The sequence below is a fragment of the Monodelphis domestica genome, chromosome 8 (genome assembly GCF_027887165.1).
Source record: "Monodelphis domestica isolate mMonDom1 chromosome 8, mMonDom1.pri, whole genome shotgun sequence".
Taxonomy (NCBI): domain Eukaryota; kingdom Metazoa; phylum Chordata; class Mammalia; order Didelphimorphia; family Didelphidae; genus Monodelphis; species Monodelphis domestica.
The window spans coordinates 203,542,633-203,562,034 of record NC_077234.1 but is presented as its reverse complement, the minus strand read 5'-3'; the positions used below and the strand labels follow the sequence as shown (position 1 = coordinate 203,562,034).

The following is a 19,402-nucleotide window of genomic DNA, read 5'->3' as shown; positions in this document are numbered from 1 at the left end:
GAGGGGCCCGGGTGCTCAAGCACAGTGCCTGGCACATGTACTTAATTGAGTCATTTCAGTGGCATCTGGCTCTTTGTGAACCCACTGGGGGCTTTCTTGGCAAAGATACTGGAGTGGTCTGCTGCTTTCTTCTCTGGCTCGTTTACAAAAGAGGAAAACGAGGCAAACGGGTTAAGGGACTTGCCCAGGGTCACACAACTCCTAAGTATCTGAGGCTGGATGAGGACAGCCGGCCTGATTCCACGGCCTGGCACGCAGGAGGCGCTTCACAAACATTTACTGATTGACACCTCTGCTCTGGAGATCGGCATATTTTATAGGAGGGGAGTGCTGGTGATGACGAGGTAAAGATGACAGAGTTGGGATTCCCTGAGGCTATTTAAGGAAGCCTAGATCCAAAAAAATCATGAAAAAAAGCAAAATCTCCCCGACATCTACTTGTTTTCTAAAAAGCAATGATGGGCTTATAAAAAGACAACCGCTTATCTGCAGTTTACACAGATCCTGAATTAGGAGTCAAGGACCAGAGGGCACTGAGACTAACCTCCTCATGCAGTCCAGAGCCTGGGTGAAGACCTGGGGGGCCATCCCGTGTTCATGCTGCAGGATCAGGCATTGCTCCAGAGTCACGGACATAGCCGTCCTGTCCTTGGCACTCTTGCAGCTGGTAAATCGGACTCCATTGAGTCTTCGGCACACCTAGGAATGAGAAGATGGATGTTTTTTTGAATGCGCAGGAAGTACTTGTTACCGTTTGAAAGATATTTTGGCTAGAAAACCAACCTAATTAAGAACAAAAGAAAGAAAAGCAAAAAAGTGGCAAAACTAATTAGATCATAAATTCAGAAATAGAAGAGACATTAGAGGTCATTTAGTCCCTCTGCCCCATTTTAGAGATGAGAAAATGAGGCTCTGAGAAGCCAGGATGTTATCCCAGGTCTCCTGACTCCATATCCAAGGTTCTTTTCCCTGTACCAACTCTTTTTTCTTTATATTCTACTTTCCAAATGCACTTTTTTCCCCTCCCACAATGATATATGTAATATAAGAAATATTAGGGGGCAGCTGAGTGGCTCAGTGGATTTAGAGCCAGGCCTAGAGATGGGAGGTCCTAGGTTCAAATCTGGTCTCAGACACATCTCAGCTGTATGACCCTGGGCAAGTCACTTCACCCTCATTGCCTACCCTTACCACTCTTCTGCCTGGAAACCAACACACAGTATTGATTCTAAGACATTAGTTAAGGGCTTAAAAATAAACAAACAAATGAATGAATGAATAAAAAAGTGCTATATTTAATACAAGCAATAATTTAAAATAAAAAACAATAAAATTCAAAACAATTTAATTAAATAATTAAAATAATGAAATAAGAGTTTAAAATAATAATGAAAACTTTAAGTATGGGTTCTTTACATCAGTGAAGGTACTCCAAAATACCTCCCTGGCATAAGTCTGTCTTTGTGAGTTGCTATGGCTAAAAAAAAAAAAAAAATCATTGCAAAGCTTTTCTGTCTTTCTGGCCATGACTTTCTTTTCTTTTTTTTTAAGCTAGGGTGATCTTCATAGGACAAACCCACACTCTGTGACCAGCCATATGCAAAGCTTATTTATTTCAGTATGGCCCACTAGAATGCTAGAAGGGCATTCCACTGACTCTTTGAGAAATTAGAATTCACTTCCATTCCCCAATAAAGCAACAGAGAAGGGCTTTCTTTGGTGGTGGAATATTAGAACCACAATAATAACTACTGACATTTAAGGAGCACATTCTTTGGCTTGTAAAACTTTGCTTCAAAACAACACTGTAAAATGTAGGCATTATTATCAATTGGTCAATTAATTAATTAATTAATTAATTAATTAATTAATTAATTAAGCACCAATTCTGCTAAGTGCTGGGGAAATACAAAGTGGTAAAAGATAGTCCCGGGCCTTAAGGAGCTTACAATATAACCTAACATAATCTCACCTAATATCAGGATAATCTAACCTAATCCCTGTTTTATAGATGAAGAAAAAGAAGCCAAGAGAAGTGAAGGCTAATTAGCTTGCTCAAGGTCTCACAACCAAATAGGTGGGCAGAAATGGGATTTATCTCAGTGGAATTGCTTATTGGCTCTGGGAGGGGTGGAAGAAAGAAGAAAGGAAAAGAAGATGAGTGATAAACATGGAGAACGTGAGACTAGTTCTGCACAGTCTCAGAGGACAGAATGGGCAGAGTAGCTGCAGAAAGCTGCAGAAAGACAGATTTAAGCTTATAATAATAAAAATTTCCTAGCATTGCCTCAAAGCAGAATGGGCTGTCTTGGGAGATAATGAGTCACTAGAGCCTTTGAATAAAGACTAATGGTGGGCCTATTGTAGAAAAGATTCCCGTGTAGGACTGGATCACTTCCAACTATAAGCCTGTGAAGGCAGGGGATACTCTAAATTAAGTACCAAGAAAACTGATATTTGATCTAGAATAAAGGATGACCATGAACAAATTAGGGGAACATGGTCGGTCAGACTTATCGATGAGGGAAGAATTTATGACCAAACAAGACACAGAGAACATTACAAAAAATGAAATGGATAATTTTGATTACATTAAATATTTGTACAAACAAAACCAATGCAACCAACGGTAGAAGGGAAACAAAATTTGGAAAGAAATTTTCATAGCAAGATTCTCTGACAAAAGCTTTATTTCTCAAATATAGAGAGAACGGAATCAAATTTATAAGAATACAAAGCATTTTCCAATTGAAAAAACTGTCAAAGAATATGATCAGGCAATTTTCAAAAGAAGAAATTAAAAATCTTTATATTTATATGAAAAATGCTCCAAACAACTTTTGATCAGAGAAATGTGAATTAAAACAATTCCAAGATATCATCTTGAACTTATCAGACTAAAAAGGAAAATGATACATGTTGGGGGAAATGTGAGAAAATTGGGACACTTGATAGAACTGTAAACTGATACAATCATTCTGGAGAACAATACGGAACCACACACAAAGAGACATAAAACTCACCTTTGATCCAGCAATACACTACGGGGTCCATATACCAAAGAGATCAGAGATAAGGAAAGAGGACTGACTTGTACCAAAATATTTTTAGCAATTCTTTTTGTAATGGCAAAGAATTGAAAACTAGGGATTGTCCATCATTTGGAGAATGACTGAACAAGTTGTAGCATATGATTATAGTGGAATATTATTGTACCACATAAGAAATGATGAACAGTTTGAATTCAGAAAAATCTGAAAAGACTTTTATGAACTGATACAAAGTGAAGTGAGCAGGACTAGGAGAAACACTGTGTACAGTAACAGAAATATGGCACAATAATCAACTGTGATGGACTAAACTATTATTCAGGTTCCCAAGATATCCACAAGGGACCCAAGATGAAAAATGCTGTCTACAGACTATATACCACCTACCTCTGGGAAGGGGGAGAAGGGAGGGAGAGAGAAAATCTGAATCCTAAAATGTCAGAAAACAACTGTCAGAAAGTGTTTCTATGTGTAACTGAAAAAATAAATAAAATTAAAAAATTAAGGGACCAATTACCTACAGAAAAATCACCAAGACATTTAAGGTTTAGATTGAGGAACTTTTGGACAAAATATATAAACAATCACTACAAACATGAGAAACAGTTACTCCATGGCTGTCCATTAGGAAGGTGAAAGAAGAAAGTCTCCAGTTGTACACCAATGGGTTTGACTTCTATAAACAAACAAGCTAACAGAATCTATCAGGAATGAGATGTTTACTAAATGCTTATGCAAGCAAAACTGAAATAATCTATTTGTTAAAATGGAAGTATTTCTTAATTTTTGTTTGGCCGAGAAGTCAACAGCTCTGGGTTCTAATGTTGGCAAAGACTAAGGAGTAATCCCTTCATTTCTGGAGTTCTCAGGATCGTCATCTATAAAATGGGGAGGACCATTCTTGAACTGTCCACCTCTTATAGTAACTTTTAAAGATATAACTAAGGGCAACCACAGAGGCAAGATGGCAAAATGGACAGAGAACTGGTCTTGAAACCAGGAAGAGCTGGTTCAAGATCTGAGCCTCTGGCATACTAATAGTGTGACCTTGAGCAAGTCTCTTAACTTCCCAGTGCTCTAAGGCAACTCTCTCTGAGTAGAAGTTGCAGAGAAGGTGCCAGCCTGCATTAAATAGAGGGAGTTTCTTCACCTTAGCTCCTTATACCAATAAAATCACTGGTTCAATTGAACACAGAGACAAATACACTGTGGTATAATCGAACATAATGGACTTCTCCATTAGTGGCGGTGTAATGTCCCTGAACAATCTGCAGGGATCTAGGAGAAAAAACATCCATAAGCAAAGGATAAACTGTGGGAGTAGAAACACCGAGGAAAAGCAACTGCCTGAATACAGCGGTTGAGGGGACATGACAGAGGAGAGACTCTAAATGAACACTCTAATGCAAATATTATCAACATGGCAATGGGTTCGAATCAAGAACACATATGATACCTAGAGGAATCACGTGTTGGCTATGGGGGGTAGGGGGGAGGAAAAGAAAATGATCTTTGTCTTTAATGAATAATGCATGGAAATGATCAAATAAAATACTATAAAATTAAAAAAAAGAATAAAGTTACAACAGATAAAAAAAATCACTGGTTCAGTCCCTATTAAGGACTCCAAAAGTGCATTTCTTTTTCTTTTCATTCTTTCTTTCTTTTTTTAAACCTTCACTTTCTGTTCTATTAACTCTAAGATGGAGGACAAGGTCTAGGCAATTGGTGTTAAGTAGCTTCGAGGGGCAGTTGGGTGTTTCAGTGGACTGAGAGTCAGACTTAGACATGGGAGGTCCTGGGTTCAAATCTAGCCTCAGACACTTCCTAGCTGTATGACCCTGGGCAAGTGTTAGATTTAAAATAGTTTTGAGTGTTAAATAGTTGTAGATAAGAGAGTGGGAGCAAGGGAAATATATATATCAATTATGACCCCTCAAATATGTTTTCTACTGTGTCTTGGTTTTATATAAATATAAGATGGTCGCCAGGGTATATATTCCCAATTTATGAATATATCCAAGCCAACTGGGTTTTACAGAGAAATTTAATTTATAATACACTGATTAATCAATAGAAAAAGAGAGAAAGTAAGAAAGGAATAAGAATGAATAAATCAGTTAGTTGGTTTTATCACTCACCAAGATCTCTCTAGTTAAGGCTTCTCATGCCAACCTCAGGCTCCACCTTCAAGAGAGCCTCCTTTCAAGAAATGTTTCCAGAGAATTCTCCTCCTTCAGAGCCAGCCTTCTCTCCTGGTCCTCCAACAGAGCAACTTCCTCAGTCCTCCTTCAGAGCCACCTCGCTCAGAGCAAAACCTCCTCCTTCTCTCATCAGATCCCGCTATCTTTAAGGAAACCATCTAAGTCCCCTCCCCTCAGTTCTCACATCTACCAATCACTGTCGATGTCTCCCCTGTGCCAATGGTGGCTCTAGCTTAACCCAGGACCGCCCAGAGGTCTGTTTCCTTTGCACATGTCTCTTGTAGGTCATATTCTCAAATAATTAAATCTTGATCTTTGCTGCAGCCCTTCCTAAATCCTGTTACTCTGAGTAGGGTGGAGATTGTAGTTTCCAAGACCTGGTTCTGTCATTCCAAGTATCTCTATTGTATCAATTCTAAAATCAATCATGACTCAAAGAACTTCCTGTTCTATGCTTAAGCATAGGTCAAAGTCCTTTCCATTATTTAGCAAAAGGTTTCTGTACTAAAGTAGTCTTAAGTAGGGAGGAGAAGGATCCTCCCATGCCAAGGGGTTTCACATTCCAATAGAGTTCTTACTATCAGTAGGAAATTTTTTCCAAGTATGAAATTTCCCAATGGTGAAATTTCCAACATTCATAAGTCTAAGAAATTTTAAGGTTTACACAAGTCACTTAACCCCCATTGCCTAGCCCTTACCACTCCTCTACCTTGGAACCAATACACAGTATTGATTCTAAGACAGAAGAAAAGAATATAAATATGTGTGTGTCTGTATACAAATATACATATACATATGTGTATATGTACATATATATACACACACATATATATATATGTACACATACACACATACACTTTGGCATCTCTGTTTGAAGAAGTTTTAGACCCATTTCTTATGAAAATGAAGCTCAGACAATAAAAGCACAATCTATTGTAGTTAAGGAGGGAAAACAAAGTGGATAAACATAAAAGTTGGGAATGTACATATACCAGTAAATGGGAGGTAGAGTTTCAGGAGGACATAAAGATGATCAAATTAAAACAATAGCTCTTAACAAGATTAGGTCTAAAATTAGATTTTTAGAATTACATCCTCCAAAGTAGCTTTCAAAGCATATAAAGGGAAGAAAAATACGATTTATTAAAATACCTTCTATGTGTACCAGGGCTGTGTTTATAAGCACTTTATTAAAAGGATCTAATTTGATATAAAGGACACCTTACATTAATCATGATGCTGCTGGTCAAACACTTGAATGAGTCACTGAAACAGATTCTGGAATCTCTTTCTCTAAAAAGGAGGGAATCATTTAGTGATCACTAAAGAACTGGGGACTGTCAGTTTCGAGTCCCCCAATGAAGATTCACCTTTTTTGTGTGTCATGGACCCCTCTGGTAATCAGGTGGTACCTATTAATTCCTCCTCAGAATAATACTTTTAAAAGGGTAAGATAAAATGCATAGGATTACAATGGAAATGAATGATATTGAAATAGTTATCAAAACATTTTTAAAAGAATAAGATTTATGGAGAGTAGAGAAGTTAATGAGGCAATAAGAGACGGGTAAAGTGACAAATGCTAGAAGGGATGTGGAAAAATGAGGACACTAATCTAATGTTGGTTGAGTTGTGAACTGATCCAACTACTCTGGAGAGCAATCTGGAATGATAGTTAGAGAGTCATAAAACAATGTATACCCTTAAACCCAGCAACCTCACTATTGAGTTTGTTTCCTGGGGACATTGGGGAAAGAGGAAAAGAACTTATATATTCCAAAACATTTATAGCCACTCTCCTTGTGGTAGCAAAGAACTGTAAACTGAAGGGACGTTCATCAATTGAAGAATAGCTAAACAAATTGTGGTATATGATGGTGATGTAATGCTACTTTGCCATAAAAAAAGCTGAACAAAATGATTTTTAATGAACAGTGAAATTAGTAGAACCAGAGAACATTATATACAGCCACAGCACTAATACTAGAAGAATAAACTGAGAATTTACCTCTAGAATATGAATAGAAAGGTTATCCATGAAAGATATAATTGATATGAACATATTGGTGTCCATGATGATATCCTATGTGATGCAGTGACAATGGGGAGGGATTGGGACACTAGTGGATGGGACCTGTCGTGTTAGATATGAAGAAAAGTATGTTAAATGTGTGGGAAATTGGTTTTGTGTAATATCTTCTTTTTCTTTATGTATGGAAATGTTTGTTTTGTTTGGATTTGTAAATATTTGGAGAGAAAAAAAAAGAAGTGAGTTCTAGGGCAGCTAGATGTCTCAGTGGATGGAGATGAGAGGTTCTGGGTTCAAATATGGCCTCAGACATTTCCCAGCTGTGTGACCCTGGGCAAGTCATTGAACCCCAAATGCCCAGCCCTTACCACTCTTCTGCCTTGGAACCAACACACAGTATTGATTCTAGAAGGTAAGGGTTAAAAAAACAAACAAAAACCAGCTAGAACATCTGCGCAGAGGTACTACTATGTGGAGTAGGGAGTTAGGGGGAGTGAGGATGAAATCTTTCCTAGGACTCCACAGTGTAAACAATCAAGGCCCCTCCCCCACAAACCTCACTAGACAATCCCCGTGCCCTTTCTCTGACGCTATCTTTCATTTAATTTCACTGAGTTTGGGGCACAGGCTTTATGGCTTATTTGGTTGTTTTTATTATTTCGCTTTCACTTTTATCTGCCCTTAGTCCTGATACTTTCTATAGTCTCAACTGTCCCTCTAGGACCTATCAAGGGATCTGGTCAAAACCCCCTACATCTAAGAGCAGTGACAAGGCGCAGATCTGGGGCTTTCTTTAGGTCCGTTTCCCCTAGCCACACCCATCTAATCTCCACCTATCAGCCATGAGGAGCAGCGACCATTTAGAATCCAGGCAGGACTTGTGCTGCCCTCTGCTGGCGTTGGCTTTATTTACAATGAGTAGATAAATGAATCCCCTCTATCATCAGTTTCCGCTTCCAAGGGAAGGGCAAATTCCAAGATGGCGGTACGGCTCTTCTCTTGGTAAATCGAACTATTCAAGAGGCCTGCTCCCTACCTCGAAGTAATGGAATGACTCCTCATAATAAGGGGGAATGGAATGAAAGCTATCTTTTTTTTTTTTTACCAATTATAGGTCATAACAAACTTCCACAAGTTATATGATCGAACTTATCTCTCTTCCTGCCTTCCTTTCCTCCTCCTGGTGCTGGTAGGTGATCTGGATTACACATGTATTATCATGCAAAACATATCGCCATAGTGTTCATTTCTGTTAGTAATCTTAGAAAACCAAAAACCGAATAAATAAATAAAATAAATAAATAAAAAATACGAATCCAAATTAACTAACTGAAAAATCATAGGCAGGAATGAAGGCAATTTTAAATGTTAATAAAAATCGAAGTGTGTAAGGAGGCTATTTCAGGGAGCTGTGGATGAGGACTGGAAAGATTTCTCATTGAACCTGTTAAAAATCTCACTTGGGCAACTAGTTTCCATAGATACACAGCTATCTGCTGACGGTGACACAGAATCTGAAAACTGGAAGGGCCCTCGAAAGTCATCCAGTCTTAAAGAAGAATTCACTACAACTTCCTTAAACAAAAGACTTTCAGTCTCCCTCAAGACCTACGATGATGGGGATCGATTCCTTCCCAATGTAACCCATAGCAAATGGGCTCAGTTTGACTATAGGGAGGTTTTTCGTTTTACGTCAAGCCTAAATCTGCTCCTTGATCCCAAGACAGAAAGTAAGGGTTTAAAAAAAAAGAAATGAGGGAATTGAAGTTCAAAAGGTCAAAACGACTTGTTTGACGAGCTTTTACAAGCCTATTGGAGTCAGAACCTTAAGCTAGGCCTTCTGACACTCTCCTTTTCTATGACGGATTCCTGTCAAAGCTCTCCAGCATGTTGATCTGGAGCCCGTCTTTCCTCCTCCCCATCCGGGCCTTCTCTTTTCCAGAACAAACGGCCTACATTCCGTCTATCAGTTTGTGCATGGCCCTTTCTAATCCGCTTCCTTTTCTGCTCGCCCTGGTCACATTCTCAGCGTCTCATCTAAAATGCTGCGTCCAAAACAAGCCATTCTTCAGTTGTGTCTGGGCAGCAGAACTTAACCTCCCGGCGTCTGTTCTAAGTTAATTACTCAGGAGCGTGGAGCCCGCCCGCTGCCCTTCACATCCAGCGCTTGGCGAGAACCTTTTACTAGAAAAGGAAGTCCATCCCCGAAAAAGCCAAAGGCCCTGCCGGGCAAACTGGGAGACTGCATGTAAGGGGGAGCCTCTGGGGCCCGGCTCTTTGGCCGTCTTCTGCCTCCGGGGTGGGAGCTCTGGTGAGCTTCTTTTGCAGTTTAGGAGCTCGGCTTCCTGATTCAAACTTTGGATTCCGGTGAAGATTCGGCTTTCTGCATTGGAAACTCAGGCTGAAGAGGGATGCTTACTTGGGTGAGACTTGCCTCCCCGTCAGGAGCCCTTTGCTCCTGAGCCTCTTTGGCACTGGTCTTTGGTTGTTGAAATGCCTGGCTGGACTGGTGAGATTCGCATTCGGATTCACATTCATGGTCTGGAGGCACTGGGACCCAGACTTAGGGTATTTTTTTTTTGACCCTTACCCTCCGTCTTGGAGTCAATCCTGTGTATTGGCTCCAAGGTAGAAGAGCGGTAACGGCTAGGCAATGGGGGTCAAGTGACTTGCCCAGGGTCACACAGCTAGGAAGTGTCTGAGGTCAGATTTGAACCCAGGACCTCCCGTCTCTAGGCTGGTTCTCAATCCTCTGAGCCACCCAGCTGTCCCCCCCCCCCAAGACTTAGGGTATTTTTAGCAAGGCAATATTTTCTACCTCCTTCCTATATTTCCCTCTCTCACTATCACTATTTTGCTACAATAAGGCTACTCACAGTTTCATAACTTAATATTTAATTATTATAAACGGTGACCACAATTTTAAAAATTCTTATATGTGTCAAACTTATTTTAATTATTACAACAGCAAGATGATTATCTCCCTTCTCCTGGGACAGTAATAAATTTAATATGGCATTAAATTTTCCTACTGGTATGACTTACAGTTGGGACTTACGACCACAAGCTCTTAAACTGAACCCAGACCTCCTCTTCCCCCACCTTCTCTACACTTAACCTTTGTCTGTCTCACAGCCACTGATCCTGTTCATTTTTCTTGAACTTTACCATCTTCGTGTTAATTCTAGGACAGAAGAGCGACGAGCTAGGCAATCAGGGTTAAGTTAAGGTTAATTAAGTTAAGGGTCACAAACCTAGGAAGTGTCTGAGGCCAGATTTGAACCCAGTAGCTCTCATCTCAAGGATTAGCATTTTGCTGAGTCACCTACCTGCCCCTTGTGATTTTTTAAGTGTGAGATGTTGCATTTCCTCTTGTTAAATGATATCTCCTTAAATGTGGCCCTTTCCCCAACCCTTTGCAGTTCATTATAGATTCTGTTTCCATCATTAGCTCTGTTTTCAGCTCTCCAAGGTACAAACTTGGCAGGCCTCTGACAGTCCTGACTTCATTAGATGAGGGAATAATTGAGAATACTTTCCTAGCACTTGGGGGGACACTTTTGGGCCCTCTGCCTTAAAGAGGCAGAAGGATAAAGCAATGGCACTTCTAGTCCAACCAATCAATACCTCAGCTGCTTGCCAGAGAATATCCACATTCTTATTCTTCCTGGCATGTACATTCTGTCCCAGGAACCGCAACAGCTCAGGCAGGCACGTTTGACTACGAGATCGAGGTAGACCTGAAAAAGAACAAACCCTGCACAGTCAAGGGCTATTTCCACTCATTTTGTATGTCTCTTTCTCTCATCAAACATACTGTCTGAACCTAGTCTGCACTTTCCAGAACAATCGGGCATAAAAAAAGGCTGAGTGCCCAGGATAATGATGCTTTTTGAGAAAGGAAATAAAGATGAAGGTAAAGAATACAATGAGGATAAAACAACAAAATATCTTTATTTAATTGAAAGATCTGTAAAAATAAAACTTCTCACAGTAAATTTCTTTTAAGACTGTAGTTACATTGTTTTCATTTTGAAGAGATTTCATTTTAGGGATGTGGTTTCAGGGATGGCCTATAAAAACAGTAATAATACTCAGAAAGAGATAAGAGGAAGCTGTATTTTTGACTGTTGGAAACAAAAGTTTTAATTTAAAAGGTGTATGGGGTGGGGAAGAAAAGCTTAAGGATGGAGGTTGCAGTTGCAAACCAGGGGTCAACTCAGGATTGCTATGTGGTCTTCTGGTTTTTTCTATTTTTATTTCAATTTTCATGCCCATCAGTCAGTCACATAATTTTCCTGTAGCTGACAGTATACTTAAAGGAATCCATTTAGATTTTCTGGATGATTTAAATAGAATGAAAAATCTCTATTTCCTATTAATTCTAATTGATCTCTTCTATTTCCACCATTAGCATACAATCTTTTTGTACTCTTGCATTTAAGAGATCTCATCCCTCCTTTTATTACTGAGGTTTTTCATATATCAGACAGATCATTCCAATAGGAGATTGAGAAAACCTAGTTGAACTTCAAGTAAAGGCTGTTTGGACCTGTATTAGGGAGCTTTTTAATGACTAACTTTATCCTCTAACAATCAAGCAAGAATAAACACAGGTCAATGAAAGATCTGGAAGAAATAGACTTCCTATTCCTTCTCTGAACTCCTAATACATTTATATACATTATTACACCATTTTTGACCTATAATTGTTTCAAAAAGCCTGTGAGCTCCATGAAGCCAAAGACTGTCTTATTTCTTCTTTAGTATTCCCTCAACCCTTAATAGAGTTTTGGTATATAAAAGATGCTCAAAAAGCAATTAACTGATTAGGCTAATAAATAATTAAGTCCATTGGTCTTAACCTTTTCAGTCTTACAGATTATTAACTTTCGCTGAGTATTTTCCCTGACTATTAAGACTTCAGAGAACCATTAAACCCAAGAGAAATACAAAGTCTGTTTATAGGCTGCTCTCTAAGCTTCCATAAAACTTCTTGAGCCATTCTCCAGCTTCTTACTAAAGCTCTGGATGAGAAATGGAATTCAAAAGATGGGAGTCAAATATTGCTACTTAACTCTCTTGCTTGAAACACTGGGAACTGTAAAATAATAGTGTGGCATTCCTCATTTGTTTAACATTTACTAAACACCTGGAATCTTATGCAAGAGCAAGGATATTTCCACTTAACATGGAGAATACCTGTGTAGCAAAAGTTTAAAATTACTGACTGAATCCATCTCTCTATTTCTGGACCCATAAAAGTATAGACAGATGGGTATCTGCCTTATTCCTAAAGAATTCCTCAAGCAATGAGTATTCATTGAGCATCTACACTGTGCCAAGCACTCTGCTAAGCTCTTTGTAGGATACAGAAGAAGAATATGAGGTTCCAGCTCACAAGGTATATCTATTCTATTAATAAAAAACCCCAACACGAGACATATATATAGTAAATAAATTAAACAAGATGGTAGATAATAAAGTGCTAAGTCCAGTGGAACAGATAAGTAACAAAGAAGATTAGATCCATGGTGGCTGAGATGGTAAGGGAAGACTTCCTGAGAGTAATATTAATACTTGAGCTGGGTAGTATTTCAATAGAAGGAATAAAAGGAAGCAAACATTTTAGTAGTAGGAAATAAGAACAGATAAATATGGTGGGTCCAGATTATGAAAGGTTTTGTAAGCTAGAATGTGTTAGGGAAGGCAATAAGAAGCCATTTTAGTTTAATAAACTGGGGAGTGGCAATATGAAAAAAGTATTTTAGAAAAATATATCTGGTAGTGGTCTTAATTGTAAGAATAAGGAAAAAAAGGATATATCTAAGTGATACCAGGCACTTAATATTTATTGAATTAAAATGGGTCATGACTCCACTGGATAAACAATTTGTGGTTTCTTGGGTGAGATGAACAAAAATCACCCATTTTCTTCACAAAAGCATTTAGTTGACATTTAGAGTATTTATATCAGAGTATTTTTCCATTTTGTCATAATTTCAAACAAAAATTCAGTACATTTAATGTGGGGGGAGGGGGGTGCCAGTATCTATAATAAAAAAGAAATACTCACAATCATCAGGTAAAACTTCCTTGAACTGCTCAAAGTAAGAATTTAATCTCACCAAACTCTCCACATTTATAATTTCTTGCAAAGATGTGTCTCCAAACCTATGGAGGTTTGAAAGGAAATATTAGTCTGTTAGTGGTGCTTTTCTCTTTGCATTTGATCTCCCCCAAAGGAATACTAATATTTTATACCCTTTTCCTTCAAAGCACAAGTGTATCCTTTTTTTCCCATATTAATGAGTTTTTTAAGCCTCTAATTTCATAGGTATACAGCAGTCCTAGGGAGGAACTTCACTGATCATCTTCTCTGCCACTTAGAGAACTGCCTTCGGCAATAAGAGGTTATATCTTGCCTAGGGTCACATAATAGGTATAGGAAGGACATGAACCCAGGTCTCCTGATGCCAATTCTCTGTCCAGTATTCCAAGTTTCCTCCGTGTCATCTTATACATTTCTTAGTGTATAACTTTTGATTATATATAACATCTACTGTATTATAAATCTCCAAATAAGGTCTGTCCAAACTTGGAGGTTGAAGGATCCTATTGCCTTGGCATTCTCTGATTAGTAGCCATGCTGTTTAAATTATTTTATCCCCTCCACTTTCTCATCTATGAAATAATCATCAAATTTATCACCATCTAACAGGGCTCTGAGTAAATGGAAATGGTTGTTTCAGTTGTATCTGACTCTTCTTGATCTTGTTTGGAATTTTCTTGGCAAAGGTACTAGAGTGGTTTGCCATTTTCTTCTACAATTCATTTCATGGAGGAGGAAACTTGCCCAGGATGACAAGAGCTAGTTAGTGTTTGAGGCCAGATCTGAACTCAGGAAGATGAATCTTCTGGACTCCAAGTCTGGCACTCTTATCCACCATGCCACCTAGATGTCTTGAGTACAAGTACTTTAAATCCAAAAGGCATTTTCTTCCTTGGAATTTAAAAGCATCTTCTTTTACACATGTCCACTAACTACTTCAAAGAGTGCTGTTACTAGATCCTTGAGGGCAGAGAGCATGTTATTCATTTTAGAACACCCTGGAAAGCCTAGCACTGTAATGCAAGCACAGTGGTTCCAAATCAACAGTTTCTGGACAAAAGGAAATAAGACTAAGATATTATAATAAACACTATCAAAGCAACTCAAGAAAAGGAGAATTTTAATATTTTTTCCTTGTTTTCAAAAAGACTTAGATTTTTAAGAAAGGCTAATGTCTATGAATTAATGACTTGAGGGCGAGGGTATGAGGAATAGAATGGAAGGAGAACCATTGCTGACTTCTCTTTTAATGGGTTTGTCATAGTCTGACACTTCAGAAAGATGGGAAAAAATGGCATCTGGAACTTGTGATTTTGTCCTGTTGCTTCTGCACTTGAACATGGCATGAATTCATATGGGTTGTTTGTTAAATGCCTCATATGATCCATAAAAATATGGCTGGGTTTCTTTCATGTGTCTGACAAGGTACTACAAGTACTAAGAGCTCAGACAAATGTCAAATATTGTTATTTAACATCTGCTTTAGGCCATATAACGTCTTTTTCTCATCATGAATGCATGAAGCTTTGTACTAGTTATTTCTGTACCCAGTTTATCTTTCCCATTCTAAGGATCTTGATGGCAGAACCTGTTACTTATCCTTGTATTTCTCCCAATACCTAGACAAAATTATATACATATACATGTTTAATGAACATTAAAAATCATATTTTTCCTAATGAGGAGATGCCCTCCAATTGGGAAATGGCTGAATAAATTGTGGAATATGCTGGTGATGGAATACTATTGTGCTCAAAGGAATAATAAAGTGGAGGAATTCCATGGAGACTGGAACGACCTCCAGGAAGTGATGCAGAGCGAGAGGAGCAGAACCAGGAGAACATTGTACACAGAGACTGATACACTTTGGTACAATCAAATGTAATGGGCTTCTCCATTAGTGGCAATGCAGTGATCCTGAATAACCCGAAGGGATCTAGGAGAAAGAACACTATCCACATTCAGAGGAAAAACTGTGGGAGTAAAAACACCGAAGAAAAACAACTGCTTGATCACATGGGTCGAGGGGATATGGTTGGGAAAGTAGACTCTAAATGAACATCCTAATACAAACATCAACAACATGGAAATAGGTTTCGATCAAGGACACATGTAAAACCCAGTGGAATTGTGCATAAGTTACGGGAAGGGGTGGGGGGAGGGGAGGGAAACAATATGATTCTTTTAACAAAGGAAAAATGTTCTAAATTGACTAATTAAATAAAAATTTCAAAAACAACAACACATTTTCCTTACAGTGGATTTAACCTCCTTCATATTTAATCCAATCGAAAACCTATTGCAGTCATTTAAAAGCAGGACTTATTTAGTTGGGCACCTACCTCTCTGCCAAAGTTTGTTGCTCATTAATCCCCACATTGAACAGGACAGGTTGAACTCTTAGAAGCATGCCACTCTGAATCTCCCGGGGGAGCACATCAAAGAGTGTGCCTGGCAATGGAATCCTCACATTAAATCCATCACTTAAAAAACAAAAACAAAATGGGGGATATTAATATGTCTTCCAGGAGAGAAAGAAAAGGGGTAAAGGGGCAATGGATAAATTTACACTTAAATATAAGAAAACAGATATGCCTTTTAGCTCTTAAAATTTAAATGCATATTACATTGCCTTTTTTTTTTTACCGATTTCCTGTGATTACAGGGAGCATGTCTGTTGATGAATTTGATGTGGCCTGCGTTACTTTAAAGGTTACATTCCTCAAGTCCATAATCCCCAGACTCATGTCCTCCAACATGGCCAACTCCTCACCTATAAAAAAGAAAAGGAACCACAGATTTTAAACACCAGGTATTTAGTTTCCATATTTCCCCTTCAAGAGAAAATCATTTACCTTTTTACATATTTCTGTGGTTTCTAGTTCCACAACAAACACACTATAACTGAAGTGAGCTCTGAGAAGAAAGCAAATCAGTAACATTCTTAATTTTTGTTAATAAAAAAGTGCATCTATAAGCATTTATTAAGCTCTCTCTGTACCATCTTCATGTCTGGATTTTCTTCTTCCGTGGATAAATTCTACTGGTAAATCCTATCCTAAATTTCAAGACTAATCAGGAGAAACATGGGCTAGGCTTCCAAAAATTACCTGAAGTCTATTAAAAAAACTGCAATGAAATAAATGATATTAAGACCAATGTAGCCCAAAAGTGGTGGAAACTAGAGATCCTTAATTTCAAGAGCATTGAGAAAAAATATGACTATCCTCAGATAATGTCATATGTATATTTGGATCTTTAGCCCATTTTTCTTAGGAACCAATTCCCATCAAAATGCTTCCTTTATTATCTTCCTTTTCTCCTTTAAAAAGGATATGCAGGAACTCAAACATTTAATTGCCCTTAATTATCTAATGAGATTTTTTTTAGAGACACTTATATCTGAAATTCCAGAAGATAACTGCACCAACTTTAAGAAGCTCCAAACATTATATTTATCTTGCAATTCATAATGAAAATGAAGATCATAGCTGGCATTTATATAGGACTTTATTACTTACTAAGTACTTTAAAAGTAAAATCCTCAAAATAATCCTGGGAGGTAGAAGATATTATTTATACCAATTTTATAAATCAAGAAACTAGGGCAGGCAGGAGTTAAGTTGCCTTGTCCAGGGTTACAAAGCTAATAAATGCCCCAGACAGAATCTTAATTCAGGTCTGACTCTGGATCTACTGTGCAATCCATAGTATCACCCAGGATTCTCTCAAACTCAGTATTTTGGCAAAAAAAAAAAAGACTCCAGCCCCTTAGATCCAAAGGGAGCTGTTCTCACCATAGGTGCTGAGGAGACTTTCAAATTGGGCTAATAAGCCAATGGTGTAGAGTTGCCGCAGGAAACCATCATCATGGAGGCAGTTCCTTAGCTTGAGGATGAACCCACAAATTAGTGCAGTCAGCTGTAATAGAAATGGAGGAGGAGGGGAGGAAGGAACATGAAATGGGTAAAGAGAAACATTTCCACACTAAGGCAACAATACAAAAGGATACATGGCTCTGCCTTTAGGTAGTAAGTTCCAATGTCTTCATTATTCAAAGCAGTTTATAGACATAAAGTCATTAAGCCTCAGGACCTCCTAGGAAGGTTAGTAGGAAGAAAATGTCTTAATTTGTGGGATATTATCAGACAGCTAAGAGGTGCAGGAGGACATGGGATGATGAACGTAATAAATGGGGTGGCCAGCTGATCTCCCTGAACCCTGGTTCTTCAACCCAAGAGGCCAGTTAAATTCAAGCCTTGACAGTTGTATCTCAGGCAAAGGATATTCTTTATCTGAAGTCTTTAAGAAACCTGAATGAATTCTGAAGTCACTCTGAGGATCCAGTTTAAACAACCTTCAGAGAGCTGAATGAGAGCTGAACTACAATATAAGCCTTATTGATTTCCATGAAGTGACCTAGGATAGGGAAGTGAGTTCTGGACTAGAAATGTGTTCACTTTGTTCCATTCTACTCAATGTGAGAATTCTCATGGGGCTGATGAGAAAGAAAGGACTCCTTACTTAAAGACCCACTGGTCTTTCCACAATGGTAGCAATTAATACTTTAATTTAAATTCTTCCTTTGGCTGTTGGGCCAAAAAGATAATTAAAATAAAGACTCTAGGCAAGCCATTGGGTTAATGTAGCATGATGAAGGAGGAAATGGATTTGAAAGAAAGTCTTTGGATCATTCTGTTCTTTCTGTTTTGGGTTTTTTTGGAGGGATTGGTCCTCTCTATCTTGCCTAGACATCCACTCATGAACCCAATCCCACTACTTTATTTCCAACTTGGGGCAGTCAGTCTCTCCTCCCGTAGCCTGGAGACTTCCCACCCTTGGGAGCTTGTCTTGGTGACGTGGTGTGAACTCTCGATTGGCTTTTCCCTTATTGTGGCCCAATTCTCCTGAACTCAATCATCCATAGAAGGGATTATAAGTATGTGCCAATATAATCAATGGTGATTCTGTTCCAATGCTGGGGGAAAGCTTGCTTGACTTATACAACTTCCACTAAACACTTGATATCAAGCCAGCAAGTGGGCATATTCTGTTAGCTGGGGTGAAGTAAATAAGAAGCCAATGCTAAATTTGAGGGCGAAAATGGTGTCACATCATGAACTTTTTGTCTTGAGTTCCAATAAGTTTAGGAATCTCCATTTTGCTATGAAGCAGATTTGACATAAATTGGGGTAATCAGTTATGACTGAATGGTGGTCCCCAAGATGGTAGAGAAGGAGGGAAGATTCATGGGTAGTCAGTTGGTTTTACAAGAGGCTGTTAGGCTAGGGAGCTGCTCATCTAACAGTTATTCTGTTACATTATCCTTTGGCTTACAGTTTGGCAGAAGACAACATCCCTGCGATACTGGAGCTTCAGGTACATAGCTATTGTTGGAGCGCTGTCCTGCATTAACAGGAAAACCATTGCTTTCTTGGCCTTGTCACTCATCATGGCTACGCAATCTGTGAGTGTCGTCAGCAAGGGGTAAAGGGCCTCACTCCATTCACCTAAGTGTGTCAGGGAGTGGGAGTTTTGTGAAAGAAAAAAAGAGAGAGAGAGCATGTTAAAATTCAGGCTCTGAAAGAGAGCAAAATTAATTCAGTTTACCCAATGACTGACTGTCCTTAACTCTCTTCTCCCCCAACCCCATCCATCTTCTTCTCTTCCCAATACAACCTGAGGGACACAAATAATTACATTTCAGAAATTAGATGAGAATCACTCAGGTTTCCTAACTCCTAGCCCAGTGACATTCCTAGAAACTTGGGTGGATACACTGCATTCTTATATAGGTGATATATTCCCAGTAAATATGGCATTTCTGGTGCCAAGAGAAATCAATCCTAAACACATTTTGGGAGTAAAAAAAAGATTTAGGGTAACTGCCAAGACTGTAGAAAATAGCTACTCATGGTCTAACCGCTATCCAATTGGACTCAATGTATAAGAGCAAGGAAGAATTAAAAGTTCTATAGTAGTTATATAGTTCTATAATTCAGCTGTT

General features: G+C 38.6%; 1 protein-coding gene across 42 annotated transcripts in view; it reads right to left on the bottom strand.

The window, feature by feature from the left end:
- Positions 1–19,402, bottom strand: part of INPP4A (inositol polyphosphate-4-phosphatase type I A) — a 250,932-nt gene that overhangs the window by 15,745 nt on the left and 215,785 nt on the right. For all 42 annotated transcript variants that reach the window (XM_001363200.5, XM_016424845.2, XM_056808574.1 and 39 more), the window contains 7 exons: positions 18,733–18,905; positions 17,193–17,316; positions 16,042–16,168; positions 15,738–15,878; positions 13,360–13,457; positions 10,911–11,023; positions 545–699 (listed from right to left, as the gene is read on the bottom strand). In XM_001363200.5, coding sequence (XP_001363237.2) covers positions 545–699; positions 10,911–11,023; positions 13,360–13,457; positions 15,738–15,878; positions 16,042–16,168; positions 17,193–17,316; positions 18,733–18,905 — 931 coding nt within the window. The remainder of the gene's footprint in view (positions 1–544; positions 700–10,910; positions 11,024–13,359; positions 13,458–15,737; positions 15,879–16,041; positions 16,169–17,192; positions 17,317–18,732; positions 18,906–19,402) is intronic.